This window comes from Lissotriton helveticus, chromosome 6, assembly GCF_964261635.1.
Source record: "Lissotriton helveticus chromosome 6, aLisHel1.1, whole genome shotgun sequence".
NCBI lineage: Eukaryota > Metazoa > Chordata > Amphibia > Caudata > Salamandridae > Lissotriton > Lissotriton helveticus.
Genome location: NC_136067.1, coordinates 802,764,925 through 802,780,891, shown reverse-complemented (window position 1 = coordinate 802,780,891; position 15,967 = coordinate 802,764,925). Strand labels below are relative to the sequence as shown.

General features: G+C 46.9%; 1 protein-coding gene across 1 annotated transcript in view; it reads left to right on the top strand.

Moving 5' to 3' along the window:
• GRIK2 (glutamate ionotropic receptor kainate type subunit 2) overlaps nucleotides 1-15,967 on the top strand; it is a 1,557,632-nt gene that overhangs the window by 512,594 nt on the left and 1,029,071 nt on the right. Inside the window, exon 6 of the mRNA XM_078648357.1 lies at nucleotides 5,855-6,028. Coding sequence (XP_078504483.1) covers nucleotides 5,855-6,028 — 174 coding nt within the window. The remainder of the gene's footprint in view (nucleotides 1-5,854; nucleotides 6,029-15,967) is intronic.

Genomic DNA, 15,967 nt, shown 5'->3' with positions numbered 1-15,967 from the left:
CAGACAGGGCGGGGCACAGGAGCCTGGCACCCGAAGAAAAAAACGCCCACCCAAGGCAGAGCAACGACCCAGCCACCACCGGAGGCAGCAGAGGCCAGCGAACCAAAGTCCCAAAGCACAATCCACCAACCAGAACAACAAGAGGGGAGAAGGAAACCACAACAGGAAACCAAACCCCACCAGGCAGGAGGCGAGAAGCAAAGCCCAGAACACCAGGACCCACCAGGAGCACAAACAACCCCGCCCGGACCCAACAGCCCAACAAGGACAAGGCGCCCCCAGGACAGAGGAAGGACCCAACAGCCCCCCCAACAAGGGAACAAGGGGAGGACACAGGAACCCACTGAAAGCCAGAAGGCCAGAGCACGGCCCAGGCAAAGCACCCGAGAGGAAGCAAGAAGCGACCATCAGCGGACACCGCAGGAACCCGACAGGCACGCACCAGGACCCAACCCACAGGAACGCCAGGAACCAAAGGGCAGAAGGCCAAGAAGCGAGCCATGGCCCAGCAGGAAGACATCCCACCAGGGACGGCCAGGCAGCAGGGCAAAAGCCAAAGCCATAGGGCAACACAGCCGCAGAGCACAGCACAAGCGACAAGCACCAGAGGGAGAGGTCAGATGGAAAAGGCAAAGAAAGCCAGCAAGAATCCCGAAACCAGAAAGCACAGGGAGCCGCAGCAGCAGCAAGGGCAGGACACGAGCCCGACAAGGCCCAACCGAAACCCCCAAAACAGCACGCAGGCCAGGGGAACAGGAAGAAGAAGCCCAATCCAAGACGCAAGGGCAAGCCAACCCAAAGGGCAAGCCCAAGGTACACAGGAGAAAACAGACACGTCCCCGGAACACAAAAGAACACAGGGGACCCGGGCGCAGGAAGTGCAAACAAGTGCAACAGGAAGGCACACGTCCACCGTGAAGGGAATCCCGAACAACAGACGTGCAAGCAACCCAACACAATGGAACTCACGTCGACGACCTCTACAAGGCCAAGAAGGCAGAAAGGCTGAGTGGACCAGCCGGAAACTGAACCCGAGACTACGAGGTCGAACACAGAACCCTTCAGCGGACGCAGCAGATCAACGATCCACCACACGTGCAGAGCAGGAGCCCCCACAACAGGAGAAAGACTCCAGAACCCCTCCAAAGCCAATCCAAGGAGGCAGGAAGAACGCACCACCAGCCCACCGACCCGACCAACAGAACATAACCAGCCGAGGAGGCACGGGGAAGGCAAGCAAGGCAGTAAGCACTCAACAGCAACCCCAGCAGCAGAAGAGCCAAGGCAGCACAGGAGACCAAGCGACATGCAGGCCCGAGCGGAAGAGACAGAGGAACAGCACACACCCCACTCAACCGGCAGGGAGACGCCAACAGGACGAACCCCACCAGCAACAGTAACAGGACACAACAGGGGTAATAGCAAAGCGCACGTACACCCAGAGATCCCATGGCGCTGAGAAACAGATGCACATCGCGACCCAAAACAATGGCACCCAGTCCAACAACCCCAGATGGATGAAAGGCAGAGTGGACCCTCCGGGATGCGAACCTGCGGACAACAGCAGGCCAAGAGACAGAACTACGTCCAGCAAGGCCAACCCACCCATACACAGCCTCAACCGCAACATAGTACACAAGGACAGTGAACAGGAAAGAAACATGGAAGTACGAAACACGGTACTCACCAGGAGGGCAGGAAGAGGGCCACAATAGCACCCCCACCCCCCTATCCCCAACAGACTGTCCAGACGCCCACCAGAACCCAGCGCCGGGCAGAGAAGTACGTCCCCCGAGGCCTCAGCAAATCCACAGTGGCCACAGGCAGGGAGCCAAGGACCAGGCCAGGAGGAAACCTGCAAAAGAAAGACAGCAGGAAAATGCGGCAATAAAAAACCCATAAAGAGGGACCGCTATGCGGTACTCACCAGGAGGGTAGGAGGAGCGCTCCAACAGCTCACCGCCCCCCAAGACACTGCCCAGGCGCCCTCCAGGACATCAGCGCCAAACACAGCAGACCACACCTCTGCGACCACAGCACCGAAGGAACCAGAACTACCGGAGCAACAAGTGACAGCAACCGGAGGAACACTAGGTCGCAAAGAGACAGCCCCCAAACAAATGGGAAAGGCCCCACAGCAAGCGGGGATCGCAAACCAGGAGCAAGGCACAACTCCACCCCAATCCTGAGAGCCAGCCAGCCAGGAATGAAGGCGCCAAGTCACGAACCAGGTCTGCCAGCAGCGAAGAACCACGCACTAATCCGACCTGCAACGGCTCCGCACAGCAGGACAGCACACACCATGGAGGCACGAGAACCGAGGAGCAAAGCCCGGCAGAGCCCTCAGGACCGGCCGACATCCACAGCAGCGCGGCTCCCACCACTAGCCAAGCCGCAAGGAGACGCGCCCGCAACCCGGAAGTGGACCGGGTGAACCAGCGCCCCAGCCGCAAAGGGCCGGGCGGAATCCAACGCGGCTCCCGACAAGCCCGGCAGGCCAGGAGAACGCGGAGCAGGACGTCGTGAAGCCCAGCAGCACGATGTGACACAGAGGAGGACATCAGGGACGGAGAGGACAGCCCAGCAGCCCGACGAGATGACCCTGAAGTCACCGCAGGTAAGAGAACAGCAAAAACTCAAAACCAATCTGTCGGAAGACAGAAAAAAGAACAGGCTGCATGCTGGGATGGTACCGCTTATGTACTCCCAGTGGGAGGGAGCAGGTAGAGTATCCCAGCATGCTCCTTTTCTTTTTTCTGTCGTGGAGATGGGTATCTCCATATTGTAAGGAATGGGACGAGGTCAGGAGGGACCTGGGGGTAATGTCCTGGCTATACTATTTGATTATATGGCATGTACTGTCTACATGGCTTTGATAACTTAGGTTCTTGCTGATGTTTGGCACTAAAAGTGCGAAGTCAAAATTAGTGGCCACTTTTTCAGTTACAGTAGAGCAAAACATTAATAAAAAGAACTACCCTTGAAGGTGTGATATTGCCCTAACTTCCATTTACTCAACGTGCCTTGCAAGACTGATGTCTTCTGAAAATACTTTGACTACTCATTTCTTCATCCTGTGTATGTTGCCAGGAAGACAACCTTCCTCATCCATGTTAAATTCTTAAACATGCTCCTTCAAAAACCTACCTCTGATCTCTAGTTTTTTTCCTATCACAGTTCAGAAGCAGCTATTGCGATTTTATTAAGAAATTCTTGTTAACTGTCCTCGCAGCAGATTGCAATTCAAGTCAGAATGTGCTGGGAAGGTGGGAGCGGAATCCAGGATGGGGTAAGATGAAGGGGGGTTACACCTAATCCACCCACTCACGGTTGGACTATTCATCAACACTTATAAGCGCAAGAGAACACGTCTCGAACTGGATCGAACTGCAAAGGCTATTAAAGCTTTAGTTGTTGTCATATGACTATTAAACTCTTATGTGGTCCAAAGCGTAAATAGCTACCACTCTACTACACCAAGCACATTTTACCCCGGCTCCACATTTCCCTGCTTTGTGCACTATTTAAAATGAAGTTCTCTACTGGTTCACATGACTGAAGTGCAGGAAAACATGCTGCACAAAATGTAGTCTGGTATTTGAGCACCTGAATACTCTCACAGGTGATTAGTGCGCTATACAAATCGTCATAACATATGCAAATCAAGGGTAAGATTGTGCTAGCATTTGTGTGTCAGAGCCTCAGCTTCTTTCCATTTCATTCCATTCTACATGTGGCCCATGTTTTATTACGGCGTTAAAATATTTGTATTAATATTGCTTATAAGTGAAATTAGTTCAATACCTTCACAAAATCATTATTAAATGCGAATATTTATTCAGAATTTAGATTTAACTCCCTTCTCTGACCCCTAAAATGCAGCAAGGACAGGGAACATTTGAAAGAGGCGTATCACCTGCATCAAAGCAAATAAAACAGACACATGCTTTGGTGAATTCGAAAGACAGCTTTGTCTAGAAAGATTAATCCCCAACACACATGCCATCAATTCCCAAGCAGCATTGATCCATTGAAATGGTTTATTTTTTTTTAAATTCAACATTCTGCTACAGCGTTGCGCACCTAGTTCCTTGCAATCAAAGCCTCCGCGGAATGAAGAGGAAAACAAATAAAAAATACAAAGTAGTATAAAATGCATTCATCATCTCAAATGAAACGCGGCATTCCTGCAGTGAAATCCTCATATTCCCGGTAGCATCAATGTCCTATTAAATGCTTTGCATTGTTCAATAGAAAGGGAAGACAGACCGAGGCTTCGGAGACAGAATGTGATAAACATGTAAATATAAATAATACCCTCCCATGATGTCTACAGGAAATTCCTGCAAATCAAGACATTCTTTTAAAAAACATGAAACACAAGCTGTTTGATTTGTTTACAATACCACTTAATTGCCTGAATCTTTATTGGTTACATATAACAGTAACTCTGGCTGGTTCTTAAATTGTGTGTTTCTTAATATACAGTTGGGATCTTGACAATCCTGGCTCTAAGATCCTTGCTCTAGTATTGTACTGGGCCCTGTCAAATAAATGTGATAGCATTTTAGAGCCTTAGGGTAGAATACAACGTTATTGAACACTTTGGTCTTATTAGCCCCTACCTAACTCAAGGGGATTTTATCACAATGCTGTTCCATACCTATTCGGCCATAGCTTCTTGTTCTAAACCTTATTGTATCTGACAATATTTGCCAAAGGACCATATTGCCCGATGGCGCAATAAATGATAAAAACATGTATTTTACCTCATTTCTCCAGCTTTCATGATATGGACTGTAGCAAACAGATTTAAAACTGTATTTGTTCCTTCCCTACTAAGAAACAGCATATGCTGTTATTGCCTCTTATACAAATCCATATTTTTCACATTTCAAAAGTGGAAAGTAATTTGTGCACCATATTCCTTATTGCGTTAAAAGGAGCAGTAAAAAAATGGAAGCATCTTTAAGCATCACGTTTTGAAGTAATGGAAAAATATTTAGTAAAGGATATTGACCAAGTTTTCTGAAACGATGTGCACACCATCTCCCATTACACAGGCAGAAAAAAAGACGCAAGATGGATTTGCTCCTTTTTTGCTCCACCTGGAAAATGTACACAACATGTGCTGAGGACTTCCAAGTATAATGCCCTCCAAGGAATATACCTCTTTTTCACACATGCCTTCACTCTGCTTGCAATTACAACGCAGTTGTTACAACAACTGCGTTGAAACAATGCATACCATTACCCTGAAAGTCGAAACGACTTGTGGAGTGGGGTGCTGGATGTTGGAATAGTATAATTTACTATTCAAATTCCAGTCTGTGCGGACAGTAGGGAAGGTGATGGATTTTAAATCCAACATCTTTTCCCCCCTCCGCAAGTCGTTGTAACAACCGCGTTGTAATTGCATGCGGGGTGACGGCTTCGTTGTGAGGGCTGTTTACCCCTCCATGATCAGCATTTTATCAGGAGAATATTTGCATATTAATTGGATGTGTTTGGATGGATATAGGTCTCTCTGTGGTTTCCGAATCCTTCAAAGATAATGTTTCAAAGAAGGGTGCCCCTCAGTGGTCTACAAAATGAGGATTTCAAGATAACCACTGTTATGTTAATGGCTCCCTTGTATATATATTGTATGTAACTATATCCCACTGAGTATCTTCAAGACCCAAGTTGGATCTAGGCCTTGTAGACAAACATTGGGATGACAGACTCTAAGAATGTCCAAATACCCTCAGGCAGTTATTTTCTACCAGTTTGCATGTTTAGCATGATGATGGTTTAAAGTAGGAGAACGTACATTGATGCACTATATAAATATTTGCATATATTTCTATTTCAGGATCTCTTTCTTCTTGACATGGAACCCTATCGATACAGTGGGGTGAACATGACTGGGTTCAGAATCCTAAACACTGAAAATAGCCAGGCAGTCTCCATCATGGAAAAGTGGTCCATGGAACGATTGCAGGCACCACCTAAGCATGACTCCGGACTGCGGGATGGATATATGACGGTAAGGACATACTTCTTGAATGCATGTATTAGCAATGTCGGAGTGATAAAAAGTGTCTTCCAAACCAAGCCACAACTCTGCAAAACTCTTACACAATAATTATAGTGTAGATAGTTTACAGACATGTTATTTGCCATTTTGAACTGCAAAACAGTACTTCAATGACCTTAAGAATATTTACTGATGTGTCTTACCGAGATGTTGGGACAGGGCTTGTTGATTTCCCATCTAAAACTATGCAAGTTTCTTTAGGTAATCATAAAATGACAATCTGTGAAGCTATCTTGCAGTGTATGTCGGGACAGTAGACCATATTTAGAACACCATCCCAAATTACAATTGTTTATGATAAAGATTAAGATGGGAAAACATACATGCAAAAATGTAATTGGGTGGTTTGGAACCTATTTTAAACTTTGTGGTTAAATGTATGAAATATGAATGTGTTGCTCCAAAAATATCTTTCACACAATATGGGTTTTGTGGTATGAGCACTATATGAATTGCTGTATTCACCAACATCTTTCTTTGATCAGACTAGATAAAACAGCAATTTTTTTATGGATAGGAATTCAAGATCACAAAGACTATATAACTGTTGATTACAATTGAAGATTTTATTTTTGCTGAATCTTGATTTAGCAAATGCATATTATTGTGAACATATTTCTAGAATAAAGTAGACACACATGTAACTAATGGTAGACAAGTTATTGCATTTTTTTTGTGAGTTGTGGGTTGCATGGATGTAATGTTAGTTATGGATTAGGGAGCTAAATCTACCTTGCGAGTTTCAGTGATTTTTGCAATTTTAGTTCGTAAGCATAACTACTTTAAGTCTTGTTTGAAGTAAATTCTGAGGTCTTTTTACGTTATGGTATAATTATCAAAGCCAACAATAAATTCACTTTAACCTTGGTTCTTTTTTTTTTTATTTTTATTTTTATTTTATTTTTTTTCGGCCTAAGGAGACAGGGTAATATCGGAGGTGGCAACCAAGGGAGGGGTACAAATATCTCCACGGTATGCATTCCATTGACCCCAGATTTTCGTCCACGCCCTGAGTCTGCCTCTAGCCACATAGACGGTCTTCTCTCGGAACATGGACCAGTCCATGTTGTCCTCCCACACCGATACGTCAGGAGGTCGGGATACGCCCCAGAGTTGCGCAATGTCGCGCTTCGCGACCATGTAACCCAGGGTCGCCCATCTAGACTGGGCCACAGAGTAATCGGAGGGTTCCCACACATTCAGCAGGCATCGTCGGGCCTCAGGCCGCAGGGCAACACCCGTCACTACAGTCATTATCGCAAGGACATCCACCCAATAGGCCGCCACCACAGGACACTCCCAAATTATGTGCAGAAAGGTAGCGCTCATCCCACAGCCACGCCTACACAAGCCATCCGGGGAAAAACCCATTACGACCAGGCGCGGACCAGTCACATACACCCGGTGGAGGATCTTAAGTTGCACCAAACGAAGACGGGCGGGAATGGCGACCTCCTTTGGGGAGGAGAGCGCCGACTGCCAGTCCTCGTCATCCAGTTCCAATCCATCACCGACCCACAACTCCCGGAGTCGGACCAACAAATCCGCACGATTATGAATCAGTTTCTTATAGATGAGCGAGATAGTGCTGTCGGGCAAGTGTCCATCTAGTATACGATCTTCAAGGGGGGAAGACTCGGGTAGGGTCACGTCAGGAGTCAGAACCGAGGCCAAGGCATGTCGAACTTGCAGATACCGGAAAAACTCTTTATCACTCAAATCGTATTCCGCCTTAAGGGCCTGGAATAACTTCACGCGACCATTTACACAAACGTCACCCACCTTACAAATCCCAATCATATCCCAGCGTTCAAAACCCTTAGTAGACCAGAGACATCCCAAACGTTCAGAAGCATAAAGCGGAGTCGCCAGCGTCAGTCGATTCTCCCACCCCAAACTCACATTCGCAGCACGCCACACTTTGACCGCAGCCCTGGACGGGCCCGCAAGATGGCTTCCGGCCGATCTAGAATATAGCGCTCTATTAAAGTCCCCTCCCGGCAACTGGAGCCTATCCATCTCAAAAGCCGAATCGCGACCCGGCGAGTACATCGCGTGGTTAATGGCCGAGAGCTGGGCAGCCCAGTAGTACCTCTTGATATCGGGGAGCGCCATGCCCCCGTCGTACCAAGGGATAGTAAGTTTCGCGAGGGCTATACGTGGGCGCCCGTCCCAAATCAATTGTCTTTGCAGACTCTCGATTTCTCTGAAATAAGCAGCGGGAATGTCGTCGAAGGAGTTCTGAAGGGCGTAGAGGAACCGCGGCAAGGACATCATTTTAAATAGAGCCGCCCTACCCAGAGGAGACAGGGGTAGCTTACGCCAACGGGCCACATCCAGTCGTAATCTAAGAAGCGGGGGGAGGAGATTGCGCTCAAACCGGAGGGAGGGGTCCAGGGTAATAAAAATCCCCAAATACTTGAAGCCAGACTGGACCACCTGGATAGGGAACCTGGCCGGCAAAGAGGGCAAAACACCCGAGAGAACATACACGCAGGACTTAGCCCAATTAATAACTAGGCCCGAATTAGCTCCGAACGAAGTAAGAACATCAAATAAGACGTTCAAGATTTACGCGGGGATGTAAGATATAGAAGAATGTCGTCCGCGTAAAGAGAGACACGGTCTTCAAAGTCCGGCGACCAACGGATTCCTTTGAGTGAAGGTTCCCATCGAAGCCACGCAGCTAACGGTTCCAGGGCCAGCGCGAAAAGCAATGGAGATAAGGGGCAACCCTGCCGGGTCCCTCTACCAAGGCTGAAGGGGACAGAAACTCTACCGTTCACCACCACTTGCGCTAAGGGTTCCACATACAACAACTTCACCCATCCAATAAATTCAGGTCCAAAACCAAATTTTTCGAGAGCCGCCCAAAGATAGGGCCACTCGACCATGTCAAAAGCCATCGATGCATCCAACGAGGCCAAAATGGCCGGCTCCGTCAGACGCCCCGCCCTCGCAACAGCACCGTGGAGACGACGTAGGTTAAGAGCCGTGTTGCGATGTGGGATAAATCCGGACTGATCCGGATGAACCAAATCGCTAATGACCGTCAGTAAGCGGGTCGCCAGGAGCTTAGCCAGGACCTTAGGCTCAACATTTAACAGGGAAATGGGCCTATAAGATGAACAAAGGTCCCGCGGTTTCCCGTCCTTGGGAATTACGACTATCGTAGCAAGACGCTGGTCATACGGGAGAATACCCCGTTCCCGGGACTCCAGAAACATGGCACGAAGATGGGGCGCTACCCTGTCAGGGCGTAGCTTGTACAGCTCAATTGGCAACCCGTTCGGGTCCAAAGCCTTGCCCGAACGGAGCGAACGAATGGCAGTCGCTATTTCATCCGTAGTAAAAGGGGACTCCAACGAGACACGGTCTAAATCGGAAACACTAGGCAAAGCTATATCGCGCAACAAAAGGCGAGAGTCAGCCACATCCCGTCCAGACACAGGGGTATAAACCACACGAAAATATTCTGCAAAACATTCCACTATTCCAACCGGGTCTGTCACTTCGACACCATTCGACGACTGAATCACAGGCACCACACGATTCGCTCTCTCTTTCTTATCCAACCATGCCAGCAATTTACCCGCTTTGTCCCCCACATCATACAGACGACCCTGCTGTTCCCGAAACATCAGTCTAGCTGCATCCGTGACCAAGGATTTATAAGCAAATTGTTTCAGACCCAGGGCGTGGAGTTTATCAGAGGTGACCTCAGACTCTAAGTCAGCCTCCCTCTCCGCAATCTCTGTCTCAAGGTCCAGCACCTCCCGATTCCTAGCCTTCTTGGATTGAGCAATAAGGGAAAGGGCCTGCCCACGTATCACTGTTTTAAAGGCCTCCCACAGTGTCACAGCCGAGGAAACCGACCCCTCGTTGTCCAAAAAATAGGCATCGAAAGACTTAGTCAAAAGGTTTCGGGTCTCAGGGGAGGCAATATACCAGGGGCTGATAGGGGCCACTCGGCCCGCCGCTTCCACCCCAAACTCAAAACAAAGCCAGAGCGGAGAATGATCGGAGATGCCCCGGGGGAGGTGTCTGATCTCACGCACCGCCGGCGTCTGCGCCGCGGGCATCAGGAAATAATCCAGTCTAGACAGACTCCCATGGGCCCCCGAATGGAAGGTGTATTGGAGTTGGGTAGGATGCATGAGCCTCCAGCAATCCACCAAGCCAAACGTGTCCAAAAACCCACCTAGCCATTGTTGGGCCGAAGGAGTATCCCTAGGGGGGTAGCGATCATGTTGACCGGAAATCACAGAATTAAAATCGCCTGCAAGAAAAAGAGTACTGTCAGGAAGGTTCAGCAGCACACGGCCCAAATCGGAAAAGGTGGAAGTCTGTAGGCCGGGGGGCACATAAACAGTAAACAAGGAGAGGGTCCGACCCTCATAGCGACCCACGAGGACAGCATAACGCCCCCGATCATCAAGGATCACATCATCAATGGCGAGGGGGAGGGAAGCCCGAACAAGGATACCCACCCCCCTGGAACCAGTGGTAAATCCCGAATGTGCAGCAAGGCGATATCCCCACCTATTCATCGCACGACAAGAATTGCCCACCAAATGAGTTTCCTGCAAAAAAACAATATCTGGAGATAAACGGCGTAGACATTTTAACACCACGCTCCGCTTAATGCGATCTCCCAGACCATTAACATTCCACGAAACCAGCCTCAACCCGCTACCCCCATCCCACACAGCAACGCCGAGACCCCCCCGTAATGAGCATGATATAAAAAATATCAGAAGCAAGATTGATTCGCCTTGAAAACATAACACATAAACATCAAACATCCCAATCACCCACCCCCCAACAATCAAGAAAACACCCCCCACCCTGCACCCCTGCAAAATGCTAAATAGCCACCCCAACAAGCAGTGTGCCTGTCGCCCAAGAACCCCTATTCTACAAAAAGAACCCCGGAGGAGGAAAGGCTCTGGCCCACCCGCCACCCCGAGTAGGACAAATAATGAGGAGAACACACAAACAGTAGAGGCACTGAGGCATTAAATCCCTGAAGAGTTTACTCTATTCGAGGGCCCTGGCATAGGCGGATTGTTCAGCTCTCCACGCCACCCTCAGCACCACCCGGGTGGGCAGCGGACTCAGTCTCAGGAGGTCGGTCAGGCAGAGAGTCCATCCAGTCATTTACAGAATCAGGCCGATCAAAGAAGAAGGTTCGGTCGTTGTACTCGACGCGCAGTCTGGTCGGGAAAAGCATGGCGTAGCGAAGCCCCATGTCTCGGAGACGTTTCTTGACATCACGGAAGCCCATACGCTGTCTCTGGACCTGTTGAGAAAAGTCCGGATAGAAGTTCACCGTGGCGTTCTCAAAGGCCACCGGGCCCTTCACACGCGATGCCTGCAGGATAGCGTCCCGATCCCTATAATGGAAGAGTTTTGCAACAATAGGCCTCGGCGGGGCACCCGGCTTACCCTTGCCCCCCGGAACACGATGGGCACGTTCCACCGCGAAAAACTTAGTCAAACCAGACGGGGCGAGGTGGTTCTGGATCAAGTCCTCAACAAGGAGATCAACAGAGTGAGGTTCTGGATTTTCCCGAACGCCGACCACGCGCACATTACAGCGACGGGCCCTGTTCTCAAAATCCTCCAAGCGCCGGGTCATGAAGTCGTTCACCTTACGAAGGTTGCCGACCTCCGTCTGTATCTCCGAAACGTCTCCCATGAGACTGGATGACTTGAATCCCCCTGTCGTTGTTGTTCAACTGCAAGACGGCCACTGAGCCTCACCCAGTCTCGGGCGTACCTCGAGGGCGGAGCCCGAAAGTCCAAATCGATGTAACTCCGGCACCCCGGGTCCAAATCAAATTTCAAAAAGTCCAGGGCGATCAGCCCAGCGTCCTCTACACAAATCCTCGTAAAAAGTCAGGAGTAGTTCAGGATATCATGCCGGGAGTGGCGGGGGTCCGGGGAGCGCTGAGCTCACGCGGCCATCTCGGATGCCCGCCAAGCTCCTCCAACCTTGGTTCTTTAGGAATATATATACATCCCATCCCTAATTTTGCTAAGAGAGCCTCTTGTATAGAAATTAAATAAGTAACTCTCCGCCTTCCTTAGATGAGTTGCATGGACAAGCTGCTGGTGCTCCAGCCTTGAGTGATGAGTTCCTGAAGACTAAGGTTCAATTCTCATTAAATCCTGCTGTGCTGTTTGAAAGAGGTCAGACAGCACAGCAGGTGACCCTAAACAAGTGAAATTCATTCCCTGGTTTGATGAGAGGGCCAGCGGAATCATGATTAATGATTAACACTATATAATGTCGTTGCTCGTATATTAGCCCTCTCTCATAGACTAGGACATGTCATTATTTTAACAAAAAGTTTAGGGACTCTGAAATGGTTCTTTAAAAACCTAGAATGTCTAGGCTAATCCTGGCCGTCTCATTACCCTACACTTAATCCTTTGACAGGAAAAGGGTGTGCATCTGAGTATATCGGACCTTTAGAAAGGTAATTCAACTCTTACAGGCTATGCTGACTCTGGTCAGAGATACTGCTCTAGAAACTATCTCAATTCGTATTAAAGTGGAATGTCCACAATTAGAAGAAATATGGTATTCTAGTGTGAGTGCTGCTAAAGATGTCTGTTGAACTCACCAGGTCAGGCCACAAGAACAGTCAGCATCCCAAAATGTTTTCATGGACCTCATACGCGGTAGCTTGGTTGGGGATGTGTTAGGACATCCCTGAGTTGAAGTAATCTTCCACCTGAAAAATATTTCTACAGCTATCAAAGAGTGTAGTTTGTGTGAAACAACAGTGCATGTATCTACTCTTCATATAAAAGTGTGAAGGGTATTATGAATATGTATTTAATATATAATAATGCCCAGATAGACTATTACCTAATGCTGGTAGTACCATTAGAACCCTCAAACACCATAGAAAGAAATCCCCTGTCCTCCAATTTTTCATTGTATTTTAATGCATGCACTATTGTTGAATTATTTTCCAACCTTGTTAGGACTTAGGCTTAAGGTTTCCTAGCGCCTTTTAGTAGGTCCATGTCTAATGTCGATAACAGCATTGTTTATTTTTGTATTGGTCAGTATTTTCACTTCCCTCGTGATGTATGTCACTCGATCTTCTCTACCCTCCCCCTGCTATTTATGATTTGATCAATGATTTCAATATATGTTTAAACAAAATAATAAATTAAAGTTTGTAACAAAGTAATCTTTAATGATGAGCAGTACAACCAGGAAACTGTCACGGCAAAACCAGAAGGAAGCTCAGTGAGCAATTGCATGTCCTTTTTACAATGTGATATACAATTTTTCCCCCGCCCCACCCCAGAATGACAAACATATTGTTTCACATTTATTTAATAATATTTGCAGCTCTAAACATATTTAACAAAGTAAACATTGCAGTTAAGCTTGATTACCTCTTTTAAAAATACATTCAAATTCGAGAGTGCCAACATGTTATCGGCAGCTCGGTCTCCCTAAAATATAAAAGTATCCCTCCCCAGTGTGATACTTTATCAGATATCTGGGGAGGGACTGAGGGCCATATTATCAAAAAAGGGCGATACATTACCGCCACTTTTATCAGCAGGAAACTGCCGCTAAAGCGGCGATAATGGCCTTGATAATAAGCCCTTGTGAATTTCCATAAAAGCCCAGGTTCTGCTGTGAACCTGGACTTCTATGGGAATTTACAAGAGCACATTATCAAGGCCATTATCACCGCTTTAGCGGCAGTTTCCTGCCGATAAAAGCGACGATAATGTATCGCCCTTTCGTGATAATATGGCCCTTTGTTTTGTTTTTTTTAGAGTCCCCTCCTTTGACACCAGCTCCAAGCTAGGACATGAGTTAGAAAGCATGTCAGCAATGGTCCATTACAGAGTGGCTCACGGCTCCTTTGTTTTTTCCCCCTAAAAACACAGCACTGTTTTACGCATCATGACCTTCTTGGCCGGTGCCTGCCAGGGTCCCTGAGATCAATTCAGGGCCCTCCCAGGGAGTTTGAACACCCCGCACTAGACACCGTCATTGTTTTACTTATCAATCTATAAATAAGAGCTTGACTGGAATTGCATGGTTTCCAATTTTTTAACATAACCTTTTACTTCAGAATTAAGCATAGTTCCTATGATGAAGCACTGAGGGATGACATATAAAAACGCATTCTATAAGTATTTTGCAACAGAAATCATTCATGCTGTCCATTTGGGGAATGAGCTGCCATGCTACAGTATAAGAAAATTATGGAAAAAGGCTACAGTTTTTAACTTAAAGGTCACAAAGAGCTGTTATTGTCTTTATAGTTATATTGGGCAAGTTACGATTACTACATATTAAAAATGGAGTGCTCTATAATCCTTATATTTAAAACAAACTCAATCTAGAAGACAGTCCCTGCAGCAGAATTTGAAAAAAATGCTATTATACTTTAATTGTACTTCAATTCTGTACAGTTTCAAATTGAAAAAGGACACAGGTAACAGCACTGAGGCTATTTTTCAAGTGTTATTCGAACACTTTCGATCCGTTAATATTTTCAATAAAGTGTTATTAGTATGAAAAATTTCCAAAAAGCAGTGCCACCTTTGGGTCTGGTCCTTCTAAAGAAGTCTGTTCAGTTTGTCTAGACAGTAGACAAATATTCTGGTGTCCTAATGTTCTCCTCAAATTGTAGAGAGGGTTGTGGTATATGTGTGATGAAGACTCCAAATGTTTATCTAACCACACATTCATTTGGAATAATAATCCATGAAAGATGTTGCAAAGCCACACTGTTGACCAACTTGTAATAAACCATCTATGTATCACAGACCAGGGTAATAAGTCACATGTCGTGAATGCTGAGTGAGTGAGTTAGTGGTTTTTTTTGTCCTATTTTCATAGCCCTGCAATGACACAAAACATCAGACCAAATCACCAAGTAGCACTACTTTCAATAGTGCATTAGCAGTTGCTAGTTGCAAAATAGAATAGGTTCTTGAACAGTATGTAATATATGCTTATCCTTGAAAGTATGGTAGACTAAGGAGGGCATTACGATGGCGGAAGGCCCGCCACCCCCAGGCGGTTAGTGGCGGGCCCTCCACCATGGTACTGCAGTTTTCCCCCGCCATATTATGATGGCGGGGGAATCGTTAGTTATGCATGGCGGTCGTAAAGACGGCCCACCACGGTTCCGACAGGCGGTCCTTTTCCGAGCGCCTGTTGGAACAAATCCATTGGCTAACATTGAGGCGGTGCCTGCTGATCGCATCCTCTCCACAATGCAAAATATAGGTGATGCGACCACCATGCTGGCGGTCCCATCGTGATTAGGATTGTGGGGAGGCAGCCTCATAGGCGGTCGGTTCAAAATCCGTATCCTTGGCGGCATCGTAATGAGGCCCTAAATTAGCCATTTACATTTTTAACATGTGATCTTCAAGTCTCAGGAGGTTTCTATATGAGTTCTTTTTAAACTGAGCTTTCTCACTTGCAACCCCACTTTTTGTACTGTTTACTGTTTTTCCAGAACTTAAAATAAAGAAATGGGATTACATATCAGACTTCTGTAGTATATTCATTCAACATTTTTGTGACAGGGGAATGTTAGAAGTTATGTTTTGCAAAAATTACAAAGGAATTATTTTGCTGGGTTGCACTGCAATTTTATTACAGATATTTATAAATACTAGAGGAGTTACAAACGGATGATCAGCAACCACCAGTGGTCATGTAAGATATATATGAATTACAGATGGTTAAGGTTACATAGTGCACTGAGTCCATCAAAGTTTTTCTTAAAAGGGGTTTCTTTATTCACAATCTTCTTGTTCTTTTTATATAAACATTTTCTTCATTAGATCTCAATGTATGAATGAATGAATGAATGAATGAATACT